Source organism: Arvicanthis niloticus, chromosome 14, assembly GCF_011762505.2.
Source record: "Arvicanthis niloticus isolate mArvNil1 chromosome 14, mArvNil1.pat.X, whole genome shotgun sequence".
Taxonomy (NCBI): domain Eukaryota; kingdom Metazoa; phylum Chordata; class Mammalia; order Rodentia; family Muridae; genus Arvicanthis; species Arvicanthis niloticus.
The window spans coordinates 50,209,071-50,232,355 of record NC_047671.1 but is presented as its reverse complement, the minus strand read 5'-3'; the positions used below and the strand labels follow the sequence as shown (position 1 = coordinate 50,232,355).

The window sequence follows — 23,285 nt, the reverse complement described above, 5'->3', positions numbered from 1 at the left end:
TTTTGGATCAAACTGCTGTTACTGGTATGTGAATGGTGTTTGCAAGTGGATCCAGCTACTACTGCTGATTCATGTGAACTGAACTGCTGATATGCTGACAAGACAGATTGGATTATTACAAAGAACTATTTGTAAACAGGTCCACATCCCCCTTTGCTCTATTAACCTTTCCTTTCCACTGCCTCTGGTGGGTGATGGACTAGACGAGAGGTTAAAACATTAACATACACTTATTAAAATAAGATTTTGAAAAATATAAACCTAGCTGGGCAGTGGTGGTGTACCCCTTTAATCCCAGTACTTGGTAGGCAGAGACAGACAGGTTTCTGAGTTTGAGGCAAGCCTGGACTACAGAGTGAGTTCCAGGACAGCCAGGACTACACAGAGAAACCCTGTCTCAAAAAACCAAAAAAAGTGTCTTAGTTACCAAAAAAAAAAAAAAAAAGAAAAAGAAAAAGAAAAGAAAAATATAAACCTACAATTAGAACCTGAATGCAGAAGCAGGAGGATGTCTAAGAGCTCAAAGCTGCAAATAATGGTTTTTTTTTTTTTTTTTTTTTTTTTTTTTTTTTTTTTTTTTTTTTTTTTTTTTTTTTTTGCTATGCCAAAATTAGGGTTCAGGACCTGGAACAGGAAAGAGATATCAAGAATACAAGTTTTCAACTGGAAATTCAGTAGTGTTTGTTGCTCATCAGGCCTGAAACTAACCTTAATTAAGCACAATGCCTGTTTTGATTAGAAAACTTGATTAGACATGACTCTACCAGGCAAAGCTCAGAAGGATTTCTCTAGAGGGAAAATATTAGGAGCTTGATCCTAGGTTAAGTTTTTACATAAACATCCAGTCTTCATGTAAGCCCCCACTACTTGGTGACAAGAATAAACCGAGAGGGAAAACATAACACATTCGCCTTAGAAGGCTCAGATCTTAGACTGAAAATAATATTAAAAATCAACTTAAATAATTAAATTAATTAGTAGGGACATCAAGTTGGTTCAGTGGGGAAAAGGGCTTGCTGCCACTAAGCAACACGTGAGTTTGTTCTCTGGAACCCAAACAGTGGAAGGGGAGAACTGGCTTGTGAAATTGTCCTCTTGCACACACACACACACACACACACACACACACACACACACGTTGTGTCATGTGCATGTATGGGCTCCCAATTTGTAAACAACTGTTCAAGATGATTTGTGAAATCCTATCTAGACAAGTGATGTGGGAATCTCTGGTTTTGTTGGAGACTCAGTTGTGTCATGTAATGTTTTTCTGGAAACTGTCTTTTGAGAAGATGTTTTGTGGAGAACAGAAATGTAGTGTTTTTCTGAATGATGACTGTTGAAAGGGCATGTAATGTTTTACTGGGGCTGACAATTGAAAGGACACATGATGTTTGGAAAGAGTATAAATATAACCCAATAGACAGTGGACAACACTCTTGCATTGGTTCAGCTTCCCACTCTTAGCTGGTCATTGTTAGGCTTCACAAAGGCTGGTCTTTGCTGATGACACTCTAGAATTAGTTTACCTTGCTTTCTTTGCCGATCTTTGCTTGTTGTGACTTCATAGAAAAAAATACACTAAAGAGCTTCTGGTGGTGTTCCAGCTGCTTCTTGACTCCTGCTGACCAGAAGAGTCTTGCAGTTTCTTCTGGATCAAGCCACTGCTACTAATTCATGTTTGGTATTTGCTGAGTAGACTGGACTGCCACTGCTGATTTGTGTTTGGTGTTTTGCTAGTGGACTGAACTGCTGACAATGAATACTGGAATCACCTCAAAGAACTATTTCAAAAGAGGTCTACAACGTCTGTTTCCTATTAAACTTTCCTTTCCCCTACCTCTAGTGGGTGTTGGGCTGGGTGGGAGGTTGAAGCATTAAAGAACCATAATTAAAGAAGGTTTTGAAAAATCTAAACCTACAGAAAAAAATCGAAACACACCTTAGGAGAAAGTAAGAAAGTGCAACCGATACCAAAGTCAAATAGAAAAGCAAAAAATATTCTAGCAATCACATGAAAACATAAATTACCTTTAAGAAACATCAGAGAAATGAAGCAATGACGTCTTGATATGAATTATGAGACCAAGAACAAGAGTCATGCTTTTGACATCCAAATTCCTAGAAATAAGTTCAAAATAAATACATACGTATTACAGAAAATATGAAATATAATAATGCTCATTTTTATAAAACTCCTCACAAAGATGAGTAATGTGTAATGGGAGCAGATAATATGCTGCTTTTGTAGAGTTGACCGTCAAGTAATAGCCACAGAGAGCATGGCGGGTTTGGTACATTTTAGGTTTTCTTTATGTTCTGCTTATATGAATATATTAACTATGGGATGTATTTCTTTTGTGTGCCTTCTGATGTATTTCCTACACCAAAACAAACCTGTATAAAAGTCAATTATCCCTGGGTAAAATTAATAAGAAACATTCAGCTTAGCCAGGCAGTGGTGGCGCACGCCTTTAATCCCAGCACTTGGGAGGCAGAGGCAGGCGGATTTCTGAGTTCGAGGCCAGCCTGGTCTACAGAGTGAGTTCCAGGACAGCCAGGGCTACACAGAGAAACCCTGTCTCGAAAAACCAAAAAAAAAAAAAAAAAAGAAGAAGAAAGAAACATTCAGCTTAATAAATTATAAGCCCATAAAAAGGTTTTTTTTTATATTTTAAAAAGAATTTTGTTAAGATTATTATACAATATTAACATATTATATTATGGATATGTTGTCACGTACGTTTAGCTCAGCAGAGGTATGATTAGCACTATTGATATTTAGGAGGTGACATAATAAACTACAGGTTACAGCTATAACAACTAGGGTTTGAATTCCTGATGGTTAAACTATATGCAATCATGAAATGGGACACTTGGTGGCGCCATCGACTAAGGAAGAGAATTGTGGACTGTGAATATACCCAGAAATCCACGAAAGCTGGAAAACAGAACGCCATCTACTCCCTAGAAGAAGAAGAAGGCATCTGAGTGTGATCTAGGGGAGAAATCTCCGCGGACAATAAGGCATTGAAGATTAAAATCAAGGATATTTTTATCAAACTTTCTTTGTGGATTGAAACTGACTAGAAGAAACAGCACCCTCTGGACTAAATCTGAACAATGGAGACCACAAGAGCAAAAACGCCAGAGAAAAGGCAAGTCGTTTTTCTTACTATGTTGTTGCTATTGTGGAAGTCTGGTGCTGAGGCAATTAGATATTCCATGCCAGAAGAAACAGAGAGTGGCTATTTGGTGGCTAATTTGGCAAAAGATCTGGGACTCGGGGTTGGAGAACTAGCCATTAGAGGAACACGAATCCATTATAGAGGAAACAAAGAGCTCTTGCAGCTGGATGCAGAGACTGGGAATTTATTCCTCAAGGAAAAACCAGACCGTGAGGCGCTGTGTGGGGCGACAGAGCCCTGTGTGCTGCACTTCCAGATCATACTGGAAAACCCTGTGCAGTTCTTCCAAACTGAACTGCAACTCACTGATATAAACGACCACTCTCCAGAGTTCCTTGACAAGAAAATGCTACTAAAAATCCCTGAGAGTGCCCAGCCAGGGACCGTGTTTCCTCTGAAGGCAGCTCAGGACCCTGACATAGGGAGCAACGCTGTTCAGAACTACACAGTCAGTCCCAACCTTCATTTCCATGTCGTTACTCACAGTCGCTCAGATGGCAGGAAATACCCAGAGCTGGTGCTGGACAGAGCCCTGGACAGGGAGGAGCAGCCTGAGCTCACTTTAATCCTCACTGCTCTGGATGGGGGAGCCCCGCCCAAGTCTGGGACTACCACGGTTCAAATTGAAGTCGTGGACATCAATGATAATGTCCCCCAGTTTATACAGTCACTCTATGAGGTGCAGATTCTCGAAAATAGCCCCCTTGATGCCTTAGTTGTCACAGTCTCTGCTAGGGATTTAGATGCTGGCATACATGGCAATGTAGCCTATTCTCTGTTTCAAGGTGATGGAGGTTCTCAACCATTTGTAATAGATGAAATCACAGGAGAAATCCGTCTGAAAGGGACATTGGATTTTGAGGCAACTCCACATTATAACATGGAAATTGTAGCTACAGACACAGGCGGCTTTTCAGGAAAATGCACTGTAGCTATACAGGTGGTGGACGTGAACGACAATGCCCCTAAACTCACCATATCTTCGCTCACTACTTCCATCCCAGAAAATGCTCCTGAGGCCGTAGTTGCTGTTTTCAGTGTCTCTGACTCGGATTCTGGGGAAAATGGAAGGATGGTTTGTTCTATTCAGAATGAACTTCCATTTCTTTTGAAGCCCACATTTGAGAATTATTATACTTTAATAACAGAGGGGCCACTGGACAGAGAGAGCAGAGCTGAGTACAACATCACCATCATGGTCTCTGACCTGGGCACACCCAGGCTCACAACCCAACACACCATAATAGTGCAGGTGTCTGACATCAACGACAATGCCCCTGCCTTTGCCCAAACTTCCTACACCATGTTCGTCCACGAGAATAACAGCCCCGCCCTGCACATAGGCACCATCAGTGCCACTGACTCAGACTCTGGCTCTAATGCCCACATCAGCTACTCGCTGCTGCCTACCAGTGATCCCCAGCTGGCCATCACCTCTCTTGTCTCCATCAATGAAGACAGTGGGCAGCTGTTTGCACTCAGAGCGCTGGACTATGAGATCCTGCAGGCCTTCGAGTTCGGCGTGGGTGCCACAGACCGTGGTTCACCCGCCCTCAGCAGCCAGGCTCTGGTGCGCGTGGTGGTGCTGGATGACAATGACAATGCGCCCTTCGTGCTCTACCCACTGCAGAACGCCTCTGCACCCTGTAAGGAGCTAGTGCCCAGAGCTGCGGAGGCAGGTTACTTGGTCACCAAGGTAGTGGCTGTGGACCGCGACTCTGGCCAGAATGCCTGGCTGTCTTTTCAGCTGCTCAAGGCCACGGAGCCCGGGCTCTTCAGCGTGTGGGCACACAATGGCGAGGTGCGCACCACCAGGCTGCTGAGTGAGCGCGATGTGCCCAAGCACAGGCTGCTGCTACTGGTCAAGGACAATGGAGAGCCTCCTCGCTCTTCTACAGTCACGCTGCATGTGTTGCTGGTGGATGGCTTCTCTCAGCCTTACCTGCCTTTGTCTGAAGTCGTGCAGGACCCCACTCAGGAAGGTGATGACGCTCTCACGCTTTACCTGGTCATTGCCTTGGCATCTGTGTCTTCACTCTTCCTCTTCTCTGTCTTGCTCTTCATTGGGATGAGGCTGTGCAAGAAGGCCAGGGGGGCTTCTCTGGGTGTCTGCTCTATGCCTGAGGGACACTTTCCTGGCCACCTGGTGGATATCAGCAGAACAGGAACTCTGTCCCAGAGCTACCAGTATGAAGTGTGTCTGACTGGAGACTCTGGAACTGGTGAGTTCAAATTCCTTAAACCCATGATCTCCAACCTAATGGTTCAGGACCCTGGGAGAGAAATGAAGGAAAGTCCGCACTGCAGGCATAGCATTGTATTCAGTTAACTGCTGTATTTGTTTTTGAAATCTATTGAAATATTGTCTTAAAGAAAGTGAATCACTTTAACTAAGTATTGACACTGTAATCAAAGCATATGCATGTCCTTCATTACCAAAAGGTTTACTTCTTTCTCAATATCTACCGTACTTAGTATTTTTAATTTTAGTAGATATTAAGGGCATAGCTTACATTTTGCTTTAACTCAAGTATTACACAATAAAATTTTATGTCATCTGGTTTTGTTTTTTGTTGTTGTTTTCAAGGTCTTATTATGTAGCTCTGATTATCCTGGATCTTACTATGTAGACCAGGATGGCCTCAAGCAGATATCCATCTGTCTCTGTCTCCCAATTGCAGGTACTTTACCTGTTTTACCACATAATTTCAATTTTTATGGCCAAGGTGTTTGCATTTTATTTCTCTAGTTAACTTTATTTTGTTACTAGTGGGTGTTTAATATAGGATCTCTTACATACTAAACACACATTCTGTTAGTGAGCTTTAATCATAGCTGAAATCATTTTAGCTACTCTGAGTAGCCATAAGCATATTTGTCTTCTGAATTATAAACAATCCCTGTATTAAAATATTGAGACACCAGAGTTGAATCTTTTGATTCTTATGAGACCTACGTATGCTAGAGACTGTCTGCAATATTTGCTCACCACATACCAAGCACATCTTTCTACAAGTAAAATTAATTTTAGCAATTTCCTTTGTAAATATTAAAGACACAACCATATATGTTAATAATTTGTCATCTCTGTCACTAAATAAAAGTGCTAAGAGAGTAAGATTATATAATCAGTAGTCGACCATTCATGTCTGTCAGGTCCTAGGTATAATTTCCAAGTAACAAAGAAACAAGCAAAGCACAAATAACCAAATCCTGTTAAATCATTGCTTGACACAATCCTATTTTAAAACTAATCTCAATAACAGAAGTAACCACCGAAGTCCTCTAAAGAATCAAGACTTTAATGATCTCATTTTGTTGAACAATTTCTTTTTATTCATCCTTTTGTTCTACAAATAAAAATGTGCTAATCTCAGTTTTCAACTTGAGATCTAGGACCACTGGGCACACCTTTGAAGGATTATCTTGCCTAGGTTAACTGAGGTGGTATGACCAGCCATGAAAGACCATTGTGAGTAGCATCATTCCCTGTGCTGGGATCCTGGACTATATAGAGAAGAAAGTGGGCTGAGTACAAGTGTGCATCGCTCTCTTCTTCCTGCCTGGAGATGCGGTGTGACTAGTTGCTTCAAGCTCCTGCATTACACCCTCTGTATCATGATGTAGTTTTGAACTGAGAGACAAAACATACCTATTCTTCCATAGTTTGTTTTTGTTGTGGTATTTTATCAAAGAAATAGGAAAAGTAACTGAGTTAGATTGCATGGTTGCATGGTGCCGGATACCATGTCCAGAGAGCTGTGGACTCTAAGCACGCTGTTCACTGTGGTCCTGTCTCTGGTTTATGTTAACACACATTTCCTTTGCTTTCCCTGCAGCTTCTCTTCACCTTTCAAAAGACCCAGGGGATTTCTGGAAATTTCAGCAGTCTATTTGATCCTGGGTATTAGTTCTCAGAAATTTTCACTTCATGTTGTTTTTCATGTCATGGAAAGCAAGACAGTTTCTTCAATAATATTTGATTAATTCCTAATTTATTATTTGGTGAAACTTTGAAGTATTCTCAGCCAATTTAATTTTTTAATTGTGCTGACTATTGCATAATACAAAAGTACTTGTTCATGATTGATTTGAATTATGATTAATTTAACTGAATTATGAATTACTTATACTCAGTAACCTAAATAAACTTACTATGGGATTTCTAAGTAGGTAAGCTTGTGTGGATACAACTGCAAGGAAGCTTTGTTGAACTTTTTGCAGAATATGAGCAATTGAAGAGTTTGGTTTATAATCTAATATCTGTACTTATATGTTTTACTTTTTATGTATTCACTGCACAAGCCAGTGGGTTTCCTTATGAATTTGTCATGCATGTATATAATGTATACACATTGATTTTGTTTACCCTTTACTTGTTTTTTATATCTCAAGTGTCACTCCTCTAGACTTTAAATATTTGCATCTTTCCCTCAAATAATGTTTTCCCCACTAAGGCTATGATGGTATATAAAAGGAAAATGGCTGATCATTTCTTAACCTTAATATGTAAGTTTTGGTTGTTCAACTTCAAAACTGAAGTGAGAAAGATGTAAAAGCGAGAAAAACAAAGGACTAACAAAACATATCAATAAGACTTAAATATGACAGACAACTCTAATGATTTACTCATTTTGTGACAAATACCTATTCTGGTGTGGTGTCCAGAATGCCCACCTGAAGTAAAAAGAAACAAACAAGCTGTTGTAGGCCAACAGTAAGGCATTTGCTTCATAGGTACAAGTCTCTAGGTTCAATCTCCCAGTGTTAGGGAGAAACATTTCCTCTCTTCCTTCATGATCAAAAATCACAAAATACATTTATTTTAAAATATGAAGTTAAAGATTATGCATGTGTTTGGTAGAATTCCCTTCCAAATTAGATGGATTATCTGATAGCAGAAAACAACCAAAACTTGACTAGATGTCATATATTATCTCTTCAAAGAAATGGGAACCCAATTATATGAGAACTGAGTACTACAGACAGTTTGCTCAAAGAATAATAAACAGGTGCATGATACAGACAGTAATTCAGTAGCTCTGACAGAAGAGAGGACTCAAGCCCAGGGCCAGTTTTCCTTGTCACTTGTCAACTCAGCACCCAGGAGAGAAGACTAAAACTGTAACTTGAAAACTCTCTGAAGGCAGAATGAGATTCTATACAAAGTACACAGAGTAGAGATTGGGACCTCTCTCCAAAACATCTACAGAGAATTCATGTGTGCACCTTGAAACTTGTCATGGTCAGATGTGTGGAAGAGAACCCTGACTCAGTTCAGCAACTGTTTGGATTACAGTGACTGCACAAGACAGTGCTCTATCAAAACTAAGAGCAAAGGGTGAGTTCCTCTGAGGACAGTAGAATCATGATCATTTCAGATTCTACATAAATCTGTAACAATCAGTAGATGCACATCATAAACTGGATAATATAAAGAAAACCAAGAAGAGAAAACATAACTCTCTGACCTAGAAGATCTATATGCTAAAATCAACCAACAGTGTCAATAAAATAATAATGGTTAATAGTTGTGAAACAAGGAACAATTAAGCAAATAAATAAAAAGAGAGTTTCATAAAATAATTGAAATTTAAGACTAAAAGTCAATTCCATAACAAAGGATATATCTGTATAAAACGATATAAACAGTACAACATTATAGAAATGAGCAAATTCAGCATTAGTGGATGGAAAGCATAATGATGAGAATAACCTAAAATAAATATGGAGGGGAAAGGCTTGAAGAGATGGCTCAGAGTTTAAGAGCAGTGGATCTTAGATCAGTTTTCATCACCCACTGCTTGTCAGGTTATCACAACTGCCTTTAACTCTACCTGTGAGGGATACAACACTCTCCTTAAGGACAGTCACACCCTCAAGACATATATTCACATACATGCAAACACTGAAAGGAGATCAAGGAAATACAAATTGGAAAGGAAGAAGTCAAGGTATCGCTATTTTCAGGTGATGTGATACTATGCATAAGCAATTCGCAAAAATTCCACCAGAGAACTCCTATAGGTGATAATAACTTCGGCAAATTGGTGGGATATAAAATTAACTCAAACAAATCAGTTGCCTTCCTTTTTTACAAATGATAAACAGGATGAGAAAGAAATTAGAGAAACAACACCCTTCAAAATAGCCACAAGTAGTATAGCATATCTTGGTGTAACTCTTACCAAGCAAGTGAAAGATCTATATGACAACAACTTCAAATTCCTGAAGAAAGAAATCAAAGAAGACCTCAGAAGATGGGAAGATCTCACATGCTCATGGATTGGTAGGATCAACATAGTGAAAATGGCCATCTTACCAAAAGAAATCTACAAATTCAACCCAATTCCCATCAAAATTCCAGCACAATTCTTCACAGACATGGAAAGAGCAATTCTCAATTTCATATGGAAAAACAAAAGTCCAGGATAGTCAAAATAATTCTCAACAATAAAAGATCCTGGGGAATCACCATTCCTGACCTCAAGCTGTACTACAGAACAATAGTGATAAAGGGCACGTGGTATTGGTACAGAGACAAACAGGTGGATCAGTGGTATAGAATCAAAGACCCAGAAATAAATCCACATACCTATGGACACTATCACTGACAAAAAAGCCAAAAACATACAGTGGAAAAAGAAAACACTTCAACAAATGGTGCTGGTCTAACTGGCAGTCTATATGTGGAAGAATAAAAATAGAACTATATTTATCACCTTGCACAAAGCTCAAGTCCAAGTGAATCAAGAACCTCAACATAAAACCAGATACATTGAATCTAGTAGAAGAGAAAGTGGAAAAGAGCCTCAAACTCATTGGCACAAAATAAATAAAAACAAATATTTTTAAAACATTTTAATAAGCAGGAGAGGCTGCGGAGATGGCTCACTGGTTAAAACCATTTCCTGCTTTTCCAGAGGTCCCAGGTTTAGACTATTTTTAACTCTTGTTCTAGGGGATCTTACAGTTCTCTGTGTGGGGACACACAAAAGGGATTATTATTCAACAACAAAAATATGAGCTCTCAACCTACAGAAAGCCATTGAGAAACTTGTATGCAAATTTGAAAGTCATAGAAGCTAAGTTGAAAAAAAACAATATTGTAAAATTCTGATTATGACATTCTTGGGAAATGTAACACTATGGGGACAGAAAAATTATCAGTGAGTTCCAAAGATGCTAATGAGAAGGGAGAAAGAAAGATTTACAGGACGGGGTTGGGGAGAGACAGTGAAACTACAATATTCTAAAAATATGTGCATGTAGGATTAAATTTATCCATACCCATGGACTGTATAGGACCAAGAAGGAATCTGAATTTAAAATATAGACCCAGTGGTAATCAAGTAGGCTCATCAATTGTAATGAATATACCGGTGTGACAGGTACCCACAATGAGGAAGCTTGCACAGGTGTGGAGAGGGTATGTTAGAACTGTCTGCATTTCCCAGGCATTTTCTGTAATTTTAAAGCTACTCATTAAAAGTAGACTTAAAAAGAAGACTTTCTTCTCAACAAAATCTGTGATGAATCTGGAGTAATGAAGACAACAGAGTAGTACATATTTTCAGAGAGAAGTCTGGAACACTGGACAAAACCTCTAACCAGGCTGATTTAGTACAGGGATAGCCCCTCAGGAGGGGCCTATCAACTTTGTAGTGTGATATTGATGTTTGGAAACCAAAAACTCCAACTTAATTGGTTCAAAACATATTTAAGTATATAATATTCTGTGTCTGAAAAGGAAACTTTCAAAATATACACATATTTTTAATCACCCTGACTTATGGAAACTTAAAACACAATTAAGATGTTTGATTGATCAAAGCATAATGTCATCGTGTAATTAAAATTCAAGGCATAGAGTAGGAAATATTTGAGCACATATATCTGAAAAAATTATACCCAAAATATACAAGATACTTTTTCAAACCAACAAGCAAACAAACAGAAGCCCCATATCATATATGAGATATATATATTGAACAAGCATCTAGAAGACAGTAACTTGATGGCCAATAAACATGAAAATCTACAAAACTTCATGAATGACAGACAAATGTTAATTAAATTTACCCTCTGAAGTCACCACACATGCAGTAATGTTCTAACTATTGAGATGACAACACCAAGTGCTGACGGAGATGTGGAGCAACTGGAACTCTCATGCTTCGATGGTCCTAGTACAACTACACATGAAAAATACTTAGTCTTTGAAGAACTAAAGTAACCAAACCATAGCAGGTCAGGTTCTCTTGGAACTTGATCTATTTTATAATTATCAAAGCTGAGCTAAATAACATTTAAAAATTCACTTTTTTCTTCTTTCTGAATGCATGGATATTTCCAAGCAAATATAAAAGTTTAAAAATGATTTTCTATATATTGTTTATGTTTACCTTCTTGAACAAAATCAAATTATAAACCTACAAAAGAAAGTGGTTTCAACTCCTCAGGACTCTTACCAGGGATAAAAGAATAGCATCTTACTGGCTTTAACATTTATTCTTGCACTCAAAACAATTCATCAAAATCATATTAGGACTTTCAGTTGATAAAAACTAAGCTTTCAGTTCAGGCTGTGTGTGAAAAGTAAAAGGATACTGAAACACAGCAAGTTTTAAATTCGAAATGAAACTACAAAATGATGTGCAAAAGCAAATAAGGACGCTTGGTGGCGCTGCAGACTTAAGAGTGTCAAGAGTGAGCTCTGCAGCCGCCCAGGAAGCCATCTCATTAAGCCGAGATGCAGAACTATGGTGGCTGTTTGAAAGAGAAGATAATAAATTAGGGTTTATGGAAGAATTTAGGAAGATACCTTCCTAATCGGATGTATTCCAATATCTTCGCGGACACTCAGGAGTGAACTGTAACCAACCTGAAGAAGCAGCATTCTCTGCACTGAGTCTGAACGAAGATGCCAGAACAAAGGCAAGTCGTTTTTCTTACTATATTGTTGCTATTGTGGAAGTCTGGTTCTGAGGCCATTAGATATTCCATGCCAGAAGAAACAGAGAGTGGCTACTTGGTGGCAAACCTGGCAAAAGATCTGGGGTTCAAGGTGGGGAAACTGGCCACTAGAGGAGCTCAGATCCATTACAAAGGAAACAAAGAGCTCCTGCAGCTGGATGCAGAGACTGGGAATTTGTTCTTGAAGGAAAAACTAGACCGTGAGGCCCTGTGTGGGGCGACAGAGCCCTGTGTGCTGCACTTCCAGATCATACTGGAAAACCCTGTGCAGTTCTTCCAAACTGAACTGCAGCTCACAGATATAAATGACCACTCTCCGGAGTTCCCTGACAGGGAAATGCTTCTAAAAATCCCTGAGAGTGCCCAGCCAGGGACCGTGTTTCCTCTGAAGGCAGCTCAGGACCCTGACATAGGGAGCAACGCTGTTCAGAACTACACAGTCAGTCCCAACCACCATTTCCATGTCGTTACTCACAGTCGCTCAGATGGCAGGAAATACCCAGAGCTGGTGCTGGACAGAACCCTGGACAGGGAGGAGCAGCCTGAACTCACTTTAACCCTCACTGCTCTGGATGGTGGAGTCCCAGCCCGGTCAGGAACCACTGCAGTTCACATTGAAGTTGTGGATATCAATGATAATGCCCCCCAGTTTATACAGTCACTCTACGAGGTGCAGATTCTCGAAAATAGCCCCCTTGATGCCTTAGTTGTCACGGTGTCTGCCAGGGATTTAGATGCTGGGATATATGGCAATGTAGCCTATTCTCTGTTTCAAGGTGATGGAGTATCTCAACCATTTGTGATAGATGAAATCACAGGAGAAATACGACTGAGCAAAGAGCTGGATTTTGAAGGAATTAGCGGTTATAACATAGAAATCACAGCCACCGATGGAGGAGACCTTTTAGGGAAATGCACTGTGGCTATACAGGTGTTGGATGTGAATGACAATCCCCCAGAGTTGACGATTAGGAAGCTCACAGTCCCTGTCCCAGAAAATTCCGCCGAAACTGTAGTTGCTGTTTTTAGTATTTCTGATTCAGATTCAGGGGACAATGGAAGGATGGTGTGTTCTATTCTGAACAATAATATTCCATTTCTCCTGAAACCCACATTTGAGAATTATTACAGTTTAGTGACAGAGGGGCCACTAGATAGAGAGAGCAGAGCTGAGTACAACATCACCATCATGGTCTCAGACCTGGGCACACCCAGGCTCACAACCCAGCACACCATAACAGTGCAAGTCTCTGACATCAACGACAATGCCCCTGCCTTCACCCAAACCTCCTACACCATGTTCGTCCGCGAGAACAACAGCCCCGCCCTGCACATAGGCACCATCAGTGCCACAGACTCAGACTCTGGCTCCAATGCCCTCATCACCTACTCGCTGCTGCCGCCCCACGACCCACAGCTGGACCTTAACTCGCTCATCTCCATCAATTCTGACAATGGGCAGCTGTTCGCGCTCAGGGCACTGGACTATGAGACCCTGAAGGCCTTCGAGTTCCACGTGGGCGCCACGGACCGAGGCGCTCCCGCACTCAGCAGCCAGGCTCTGGTGCACGTGGAGGTGCTGGATGACAATGACAATGATCCCTTTGTGCTCTACCCACTGCAGAATTCCTCTGTGCCTTGCACTGAACTGTTGCCCAGGGAGGCGGATTCTGGATACCTGGTCACCAAGGTGGTGGCAGTGGACTCTGACTCTGGCCAGAATGCCTGGCTGTCATTCCAGTTACTCAAGGCCACAGAACCAGGGCTGTTCAGCGTGTGGGCACACAATGGCGAGGTGCGGACCACCAGGCTGCTGAGCGAGCGTGATGTGCCCAAGCACAGGCTGGTGCTGCTGGTCAAGGACAATGGAGAGCCTCAGCGCTCTGTCAGTGTCACACTGCACGTGCAATTGGTGAATAGTTTCTCTCAGCCCTACCTGCTTCTGCCTGAGGTGGCGCACGACTCCATTCACCGGGATGAAGAGGTGCTCACGCTGTACCTGGTCATTGCCTTGGCTTCTGTGTCTTCGCTCTTTCTCTTGTCTGTCCTTATGTTTGTGGGAATGAGGCTGTGCAGAAAGGCCAGAGCGGCTTCTCTGGGTGTCTGCTCTGTGCCTGAGGGCCACTTTCCTGGCCACTTGATGGATGTCAGCGGTGCGGGGACCCTGTCCCAGAGCTACCAGTATGATGTGTGTCTATCAGGAGACTCTATGACTGGTGAGTTCAAGTTCCTCAAACCCCTGATTCCCAATGTAATGGTTCAGGGCGCTGGGAGAGAAGTGAAGGAAGGTTCCCCTTGCAGGGATAGCTTTGTGTTCAGTTAACTGTTGTATTTGTTTCAGTTAATTTGTTTTTGGCAAATAGATTGCAATATGGTTCTCCTAGGAAAGTGAATTATTGTCTACGTGTTGACACTGTAATCAAAGCATATGCATGTCCTCCATTACTAAAATTGTTTTTTTCTTTTATTCTTGGTATGCTCTGTAATTACCTTTTCAGGCATAATGAATATTAGGAATTTGCAAAACACAAGTTCTGTATATTACAACTTATGTTTTAACTCAAGTATTACACAGCAAAAATGTATTTTACTCTACCTGGTTGTGAATTTTTTGGGGTGGTTGGTTGGTTGGGTGGGTGGTTGATTGGGTGGGTGGGTGGTTGGTTGGTTGGTTGGTGTTTTGCTTTTAGACAGGGTCTCACTATGTAGCTCTGTCTACCTTAGAATATACTGTAAGACCAGGCTGGCCTCAAACTGATATACATCCATCTGTTTTAGTCTCCCATGTTCTGATATTTACTTTTTGGCACATAATTTCAAGTTTCGCTGGCTAAAGTGTTTACATCTTTTTCAGTTTATATTATGATATTGTGTATTAAATATAAGAACTCTTATATACTAACTGTATATTCTATTAGTGAGCTTCACTCACAGCTGAAATTCCTTTTACTCTGAGTATCTATGAACATATTTGTCTTCTGAACTATAAGCAATCACTGTATTAAGACATTTGAGTTGTGAATGTTTTACTCTTATAAGAACCATATATGCTGGAGGTTATCTGCATGTTTTTCTCACCACACATCTAGCACATTGATGTGAATTATATTAAAATTTTAAAATCTCATTTGTAAACATTAAAGAGGTAACATTATGTATAATTTGTCATCTCTGTCACTAAATAAAAGTGTTAAGACTCTAAAAGTATAATCAGTGGGTAGACCAGGCATGTCTGTCAGTCCCTAGGTACATTTCTAAGTAACAAAAAGATACAAGCAAACCAACAGATAACCAAATCCTATTAAATAATTGCTTGAAACAGTCTTGTTTTTAAAACTAATCTGAATAACCTAAGTAACCACTGAAGTTCCACCAAAGAATCAAGACTTTAATGGTCTCATTTTGTTGAACAATCACTTTTTGTTCATCCTTGTATTTCAGAAACAAAAGTGTAAATGTAGCCTTTGTGGGTCTTGTGTTAATGTGTCAATTATCAACTTGAGATCTAGAACCTTTAACCACACCTATGAATCATCATCTTGCTTAGTTTGGTTGAGGCAGAAAGTCCAGCCATGGAAGACCATTGTGGGTAGCACTATTCCCTGCGCTGGGATCCTGGACTATATGAAGTGTTATTATGAACACAAGTGTTCATTGCATTCTTCTTCCTGCTGGAGATGCAGTGTTACCGATTGCTTCAAGCTCCTGTATTTCACCCTCCTTATGATGTAATTTTGAACTGAGGGCCAAAACAGATCTTTCTGAATTTTGCTTTTGTTGAGATATTTTATCCTTGAAACAGGAAAAGTAACTGAGTCAGACTGTATGGTTGCATGGTGCAGGATAACATACCCAGGAACTGTGCATTCTAAGCATGCTGCTGTTCACTGTGGCCCTATCTCTGGTTTATGTTAATACACATGCTGCCTTTGGTTTCTTTGCAGCTTCTCTTCACCTTTCAAAAGACCCAGAGAATTTCTGGAAATTTCTATATTTGATTCTGGTTATTAGTTCTCAAATTTTTCACTTTATATTGTTTTGTAGATTTAGAAAACAAAACCGCTTGTGATATTTAATTGTCTCCTGCTTTGTTATTTGTTGTGATGTTGAAGCATTTTCAGTTCATTTAATTTTTTAATTGTGCTGACTGTTGCACAATACTAAAAAATGATTGGGTCTTAATTACTTTGAACTATAATGAATGTAACTTAGTTATAAGTTACTTATATTCAATTCACATAATTCAATTATATTATGTGAATTCCATCTAGTTAAGTTTTTGTGGAAACAATTGCAAACAAACCTTTGTTGAAACCTTTGCAGAATACAAACAATTGAAGAGCTTGGTTTATATGTGTGGCTTCTTAGTTAGTATACATTCATTGAACAAGGCAATGGATTTCCTAATGAATCTTTCATGCATGTTGATAAACATTGATCATATGTAATCTTTATTTGTTTTTAAATCCCAAGTCTGATTCCTCTGGAGTTTAAATATTTGCAAACATTCTTGAATTAATATTTCCCCCTAAGGATATAATGAAATAAAAAAGAAATTTTGATGATGTTTTTTAGAAATGTAATTTTTGGTTATTCAATCTTAAAATAGAAGTGAGAAAGATGTAAATGTGAGAAAAACTAAGTACAAACAAACATATCAAAAAGACTTAAATATGATGGGCAACTCTAATGACTTACCCATTTTGTGACAAAATGCCTATTCTGGTGTGGTATCCAGTACTCAGAATGCTCACCTGTTGTAACTGTTGTATCCCAACAGAGATATGCCTCATAAGTAAAAATCTCTAGGTTCGATTTCCCCAGCATTAGGGAGAAATATTTTCTCTCTTCCTTCATGATCAAAAGTCACAAAATACATTTATTTTAAAATATAAAGTTAAAGATTGTTCATGCATTTGGTAAAATTCCCTTCCAAATTAGATGGATTATCTGATAGCAGAAAACAACCAAAACTTGACTAGATGTCATATATTATCTCTTCAAAGAAATGGGAACCCAATTATATGAGAACTGAGTACTACAGACAGTTTGCTCAAAGAATAATAAACAGGTGCATGATACAGACAGTAATTCAGTAGCTCTGACAGAAGAGAGGACTCAAGCCCAAGGCTAGTTTTCCTTGTCACTTGTCAACTCAGCACCCAGGAGAGAAGACTAAAACTGTAACTTGAAAACTCTCTGAAGGCAGAATGAGATTCTATACAAAGTACACAGAGTAGAGATTGGGACCTCTCTCCAAAACAACTACAGAGAATTCATGTGTGCACCTTGAAACTTGTCATGGTCAGATTCGTGGAAGAGAACCCTGACTCGGTTCAGCAACTGTTTGGATTACAGTGACTGCACAAGACAGTGCTCTTATCAAAGCTAAGAGCAAAGGGTGAATTCCTCTGAGGACAGTAGAATCATGATCATCTCAGATTCTACATAAATCTGTAACAATCAGTAGATGCACATCATAAACTGGATAATATAAAGAAAACCAAGAAGAGAAAACATAACTCTCTGACCTAGAAGATCTATATGCTAAACTCAACTAACAATGTCAATAAAATAATAATGGTTAGTAGTTTTGAAACAAGGAACAATTAAGCAAATAAATAAATAGAGAGTTTCATAAGAGAATTGAAATTTAATACTGAAAGTCAATTCCTTAGCAAAGAATATCTGTATAAAACTATATAAATGGTAAAACTTTATAGAAATGAACAAATGAGGAATTAGTGGATGGAATGCATGCTGGTATAAGATACCTAAAATGAATTTTAAAAAATTTAAGGCCTTGATGAAATGGCTCAGAATTTAAGAACAAGTGGATCTGAGATCATACTTAGCATCCACTATCTGTCAAGTTATCACAACTGCCTTTAACTCTACCTCTGACTGATCTAACACCTCATACCCTCAAGACATATATTCAAAGGCACACAACACAAAGTAAATAAAAACAAATCTTTTTAAAATGTAAAAAGGAGAGGCTGGAAGGATTGTTCAGTAGTTCAGAGCATTTTCTACCTTTCCAACGGACCCAGATTTGGGTCTCAACAAACCGTTCGTAACTCTACTTCCAAGGGACTCTAGTTAAAGAGTCCTCTGACTCTATGGGCACATCTAAAGGCTATTGTTATTCAACAAAAAGAAATGGGATATCAACCTACAGAAAGCCACTGAGAAACTTAAGCATACATTTGTAATTCATAGGAATTAGGCTGGAAAAAATGCTGTAAAAAATTCTGACTATGTAGGCAGATTAACTACCAGTGATTTCCAAAGACTCTACTTGGAAAGGAGAGAGAAAAAGATACATTTAGAGGATGGGACGTGTCATAGTTAGAGTTTCTATTGCTCCAATAAAACATCCTGACCAAAAAGCAACTAGGAACAGAAAGGATTTATTCCCATCATTGTTCATCACCCAAGGAAGTCTGGACAGGAAATCAAACAGGACAGGATCCTGGAGGTAGGAGCTGATGCAGAGGCCACAGAGAGTTGCTGGTTACTGGTTTCCTTTGGTGATGATCAGCAATGTGAAGTGTAAGCTAAATAAACCCTTTCTTCTCCAACATGCCTTTTTTCTTGATGTTTCATCACAGCAAAAGAAACTCTTAACTAAAACAAATTGATACCAGAAGTGGGGTATTTCTGTGACAGTCCTGACCATCTTTTGGGGAGGATTGTGGAAGAGCTTTAGAACTTTTGGCTAGAAGAGCCTTAGAGTGTTAAGAGCTCTATGGGGTGTTCTTGTTTGTTTGTTTGTTTGTTTTTCGAGACAAAGTTTCTCTGTTATCCTTGGCTGTCCTGGAACTCACCCTGTAGACCAGGCTGGCCTCAAACTCAGAAATCCGCCTGCCTCTGCCTCCCAAGTGCTGGGATTAAAGGCGTTCGCCACCACTGCCCGGCTCTATGGGGTGTTCTTAAGGGCTTGGAAGACAAGAATTTTGAGAACAGTGCAAAAAATGGAGGCCAGGCTTGTAACATTTCACAGGAAAGATTAAAGACTTTATCAGGGTCATTTACTATTTTGATTCAATATTCTTTGGTTCTGGTTAGCTGGGGTTGAAGAATAAGCTGTGATTAACAAGATATCATAACTACTAAAGCAAAACCTTTGTGTCTCTAGAACAATTGATGTTGATTGGCTGGAGTTAAGAAATTAGCAGTGAATAATAAGAGAGTAGCATCGATGAGGTAAAATCTTCTGGGAAGTGTTTTCTGAGAACACAAAGAAGCTGTGTTCCAGAGATAGCCAAAGTTGTGCCTCATGCTGCAGCTGGACTTGCTAATGTGTCAGAATCACTGAGGTTGTACTGGATTGAAGCCATGAAGGGGTCATGGAAAACAGCTGCAGCTTGGCACTGTGAAAGACCAAGAAAGGACATTGATCAGTGGCAGTTGAAATGGTAGAACTGAAGGGATCATGCAAAGAAGTTGAGGCTTGGTACCATGAAGGGAGCCTATGAGAGGTTATTGGTGAAAGTGCAGCCTAGTTGCAGTGGAAAAATACAGCTTATTAAAGATGCCAGTACCATGGGATGACCACCAAGAACAGCAGCTGCAGTAGAATGGAGTCAGTTGAAGCCTAGAAGATAAGCTATGTGTGCTATAGAGGGAAGAACTGAAGAAGTGATTCAAGCCCTTTGGAGGAGCCCAGAAGATTATGTGTTTGTATGTCAGGTTGACAAAGGGGTCAGTTGTACTGGCTGAGTTTGTGTATCATATGACACAAGTTAGAGTGATCAGGAAAGAAGGGGCCTCAGTTGAGAAATGCCTCCATGAGATTCAGCTTTAAGGCATTTTCTCAATTAGTAATCAGTGAGGGAGTGTGCAGCCCATTGTGGGTGGTAGCATCCCTGGGCTGGTGGCTTTAGATTCTAGAAGAAAGCAGGCTGAGCAAGCTATGAGAAGCAAGCCAGTAAGCAGCACCCTTCCATGGCCTATGCATCAGCTCCTGCCCCCAGGTTCCAGCCTGGCATAAGTTCCTGTCCTAACTTCCTCCAATGATGGACCATGAATCTGGAAGTGTAAAGCTGAATAAACCTTTCCTTCCCCACCTTGCTTTTTGATTATAGTGCTTTGCTGCAGCAATAAAAACACTAACCAAAGACAGGAATAGATGGTGAAACTATGACATTCTAAAAATACATGTATGTGGGGTTAAATTTATCCATGCCCAGAGGCAGCAAGAAGGAATCTTAATTAAAATATGGACTCAGTGGTAAACATGTAGGCTTATAAATTGTAAGAAACAGACTAGTGTGATGGGGCACCTATAATGAAGAATGTTGCACAGATGTGGAGAGGGTATGTTAGAAATAGCTGCATTTCCCAGTCATGTTCTGTGATTTTAAAATTACTCATTAAAAATAAACACTTGTGAAAGAGGAGACTTTCCTCTCAACAAAATCTGTGATGAGTCTGGAGAAATGAAGACAACAAAAGTATTACATGATCTTCAGAGAGAATACTGAAACACTGGACAAACCTGTAACCACCTGATGCAGTGATAGCCCCCTCAGGAGGGGTATATAAGCTTTGTAACATGGTATAAAGATATTTTGAATTAAAAAATTACATGTTTTAAGTATATAATATGTTTGTATCTGAAAAGGAAACTTTCAAAATATATACATATTTTTCTCCAAGAATTTATTTACTTATTTTTATTCACCTTTACATCCCAATCACAACCCCTCCCTCCTCTAAGTCCTACTTACAAAGCTGTTCCCCCATTGCTCACTCCTCTTCTCAGAGAAGGGGAAGCCCTCCTTGGGTACCACCCCACCCTGGGACATCTAGTTCCATCATGACTAGGCACATCCTCTCACACTGAGGCCCAACCAGGCAATCCAGATAGGGAGGAGGGGATCCACTGGCAGGAAACAGAGATGGAGACAGCCCCACTCAACTTGTTAGGAATCCCACATGAAGACCAAGCTGCACATTTGCTACAAGTGTGTAGGGAGCCTACGTCCAGGCTCTGCATGCTCCCTGTTGGTGGTCCAGCCTCTGAGTTCCCAGGAGCCCAGCTTAGTTACTCTCTGGGTCTTTGGTGGTGTCCTTGTCCCCTCCAGCCATTCTCCACTCAATTCTATGCCCCACTCTTCCACAAGACTCCATGATATACACATATTAAAAATAAATATCTGTATTGAATTGAATTATGGAGATTTAAAAGTTCTAAACAAAACTGTAAGGTATTACCAAATCAAACTAAACACAATTAAGATGTTTTATTGATTAAATTACAGTATCAGCAAAATTCAAGACATACAGTGGAAAATATTTGAACATATATATCTGAAAAAGAAATTATACCCAGAATATACAAGATACTTCTTCAAACAACAAGCAACACACACACACACACACACACACACACACACACAAGAATGACATGAACAGAAGATAGTAACCTGATGGCCAGTAAACATGAAAATGTACAAAATTTCATAAATAACAGACAAATGCTAATTAAATTTATCCTACTAAGTCACAACACACTCAGTAATGTTCTAACAATTGAGATGACGACACCAAGTGCTGACAGGGATGTGGAGCAACTGGAACTCTCATGCTTCAATGCTCTTAGTACAACTACACATGAAGACTGCCCGTCATTTAGAGAAGTAATCAAACAATAGAAGGGCAGATTCTCTTGGAATTTAGCCTATTTTATTTAGTGTCTAAGTTGAGCTAAATAACGTTATAAAAGTTCAATGGGTATACAATTATGACTTTTTCCTCCTGGATGTATGGTATATTTCAAAGCAAATTAAAAAGGTGTATAATTAATTTTTCTATGTATCCATCATGTTTATCTTCTTGAACAAAATAAAATTTAAAATTTACACAAGAAAGTGGATTTGTCTACTCAATAGACTTATAAAAACAAATAATTGCCTTTTAGTTTGTTTGAAAATGTATTTAAATGTATTCTTGGGCCCTGAAAAGATTCATGGCTGGCATGGTACACAGCTGTAGGACCAACCTGGAGCTGTGGTGGTCCTTGTTGTGAGTGATACTGGATAACCTGAAGTCCAACCCTAATTCCCAGAAACAAGGAAGACATCCAAGAGATGGGAGAAGAAGCAAGAAATGTGGCAGAGGCCATAAAGGAGAAAAGCAGAGAGAAACCCAGCCTCGGCTTGGCTTTGAGGGAGGGCAGACTCCATTTTACTTTATTATGGATTTAATGAAGGGTATAGTTTCAGGCACCAGTACCAGCCTTTAAGTCTCAGGAGACTGCAGTATCTCGTTGATTTAGGTCAAGTTGATCCAACACAACTTATTGACCTAACCCAATTGTGAATGGGAGAGGTGTGATCATCCAAGCACTTAAAAGCAATTATGGAGTTCAGCTGATTGAAGAGGGTGCTGATATTTTTCAAGCAAAAGTAAATATTGAGGTGCAGGTGGCTTCAATTGCTACAATTGAAAAAGTGGTGGTGGTGTTACTACAGCCTCTTATGATCCACGAAGTCTGGAGATTTTGTACAAGCCTGTTCCATGCTTTTTGTGGGGACAACACATTCCAAAACAAATGCTCCTACATGAAGCACTGGTGCAGTAAATAAAAACCGCGGTACCTGGCCAACCCTGCCAAGTTACCCAGAGCAAGACATGAACTCACCATGAAGTTTGGCTATGTTCTTCCTGATATCACAATGAACTCTTCAGAATGCTCAGCACGTGGAAGGCTCTAAGGCAGATTTTCTTTGGTCTTGCCCCTGGATGGGTGGTGAATATGGCAGATAAGAAAATTCTAAACAGTACAGATGAGAATCTCCTGAGTATTACAGCTTCTTTACTCCCTTCTAATAAAGCAGACTTGTTGTGAGCCAGGCAGGGGCTGAAACATGGCTTCTTCTGGGTCTTAAAGCCTCAGGATTGATACCAGCCATCACTGTAGTCATATCTCTTTCTACATAATATTAAATCACAGGCAGCAAACACTGAACAGAGGAGCTGAGCCTTTGAGGGTGTATGTCTCAAAAATCCAAATGGTGGCAGTCTCTAGAAGAGTGATCAAAAACGGATTAAAAATGAAAATAAAATAAATTTTATAGCCAAAACTTAATTTATCAAAACCATATTAGAATT

General features: G+C 39.7%; 2 protein-coding genes and 1 pseudogene across 2 annotated transcripts; all 3 read left to right on the top strand.

Annotated features, from left to right (window-relative positions):
• Positions 1 to 1,083: 1,083 nt before the first annotated feature.
• LOC117719707 (protocadherin beta-6-like) lies at positions 1,084 to 5,745 on the top strand. The gene has a single exon (XM_076912768.1). The coding sequence runs from the start codon at positions 3,124 to 3,126 to the stop codon at positions 5,515 to 5,517; it is 2,394 nt and encodes a 797-aa protein (XP_076768883.1). The 5' UTR covers positions 1,084 to 3,123; the 3' UTR covers positions 5,518 to 5,745.
• A 6,160-nt stretch (positions 5,746 to 11,905) lies between these two features.
• On the top strand, positions 11,906 to 14,749 carry LOC117719709 (protocadherin-3-like). Its single transcript, XM_034517920.2, has one exon. It carries the CDS (start codon positions 12,112 to 12,114, stop codon positions 14,485 to 14,487), a length of 2,376 nt encoding a protein of 791 aa, XP_034373811.1. The 5' UTR covers positions 11,906 to 12,111; the 3' UTR covers positions 14,488 to 14,749.
• A 77-nt stretch (positions 14,750 to 14,826) lies between these two features.
• LOC143434342 (large ribosomal subunit protein uL15m pseudogene) lies at positions 14,827 to 23,258 on the top strand (annotated as a pseudogene).
• Positions 23,259 to 23,285: the final 27 nt, after the last annotated feature.

What these genes read in the sequence shown, in the direction of transcription:
- LOC117719709 (XM_034517920.2), top strand. Translation starts at nt 12,112, where the DNA reads ATGCCAGAACAAAGGCAAGTCGTTTTTCTTACTATATTGTTGCTATTG.
- LOC117719707 (XM_076912768.1), top strand. Translation starts at nt 3,124, where the DNA reads ATGGAGACCACAAGAGCAAAAACGCCAGAGAAAAGGCAAGTCGTTTTT.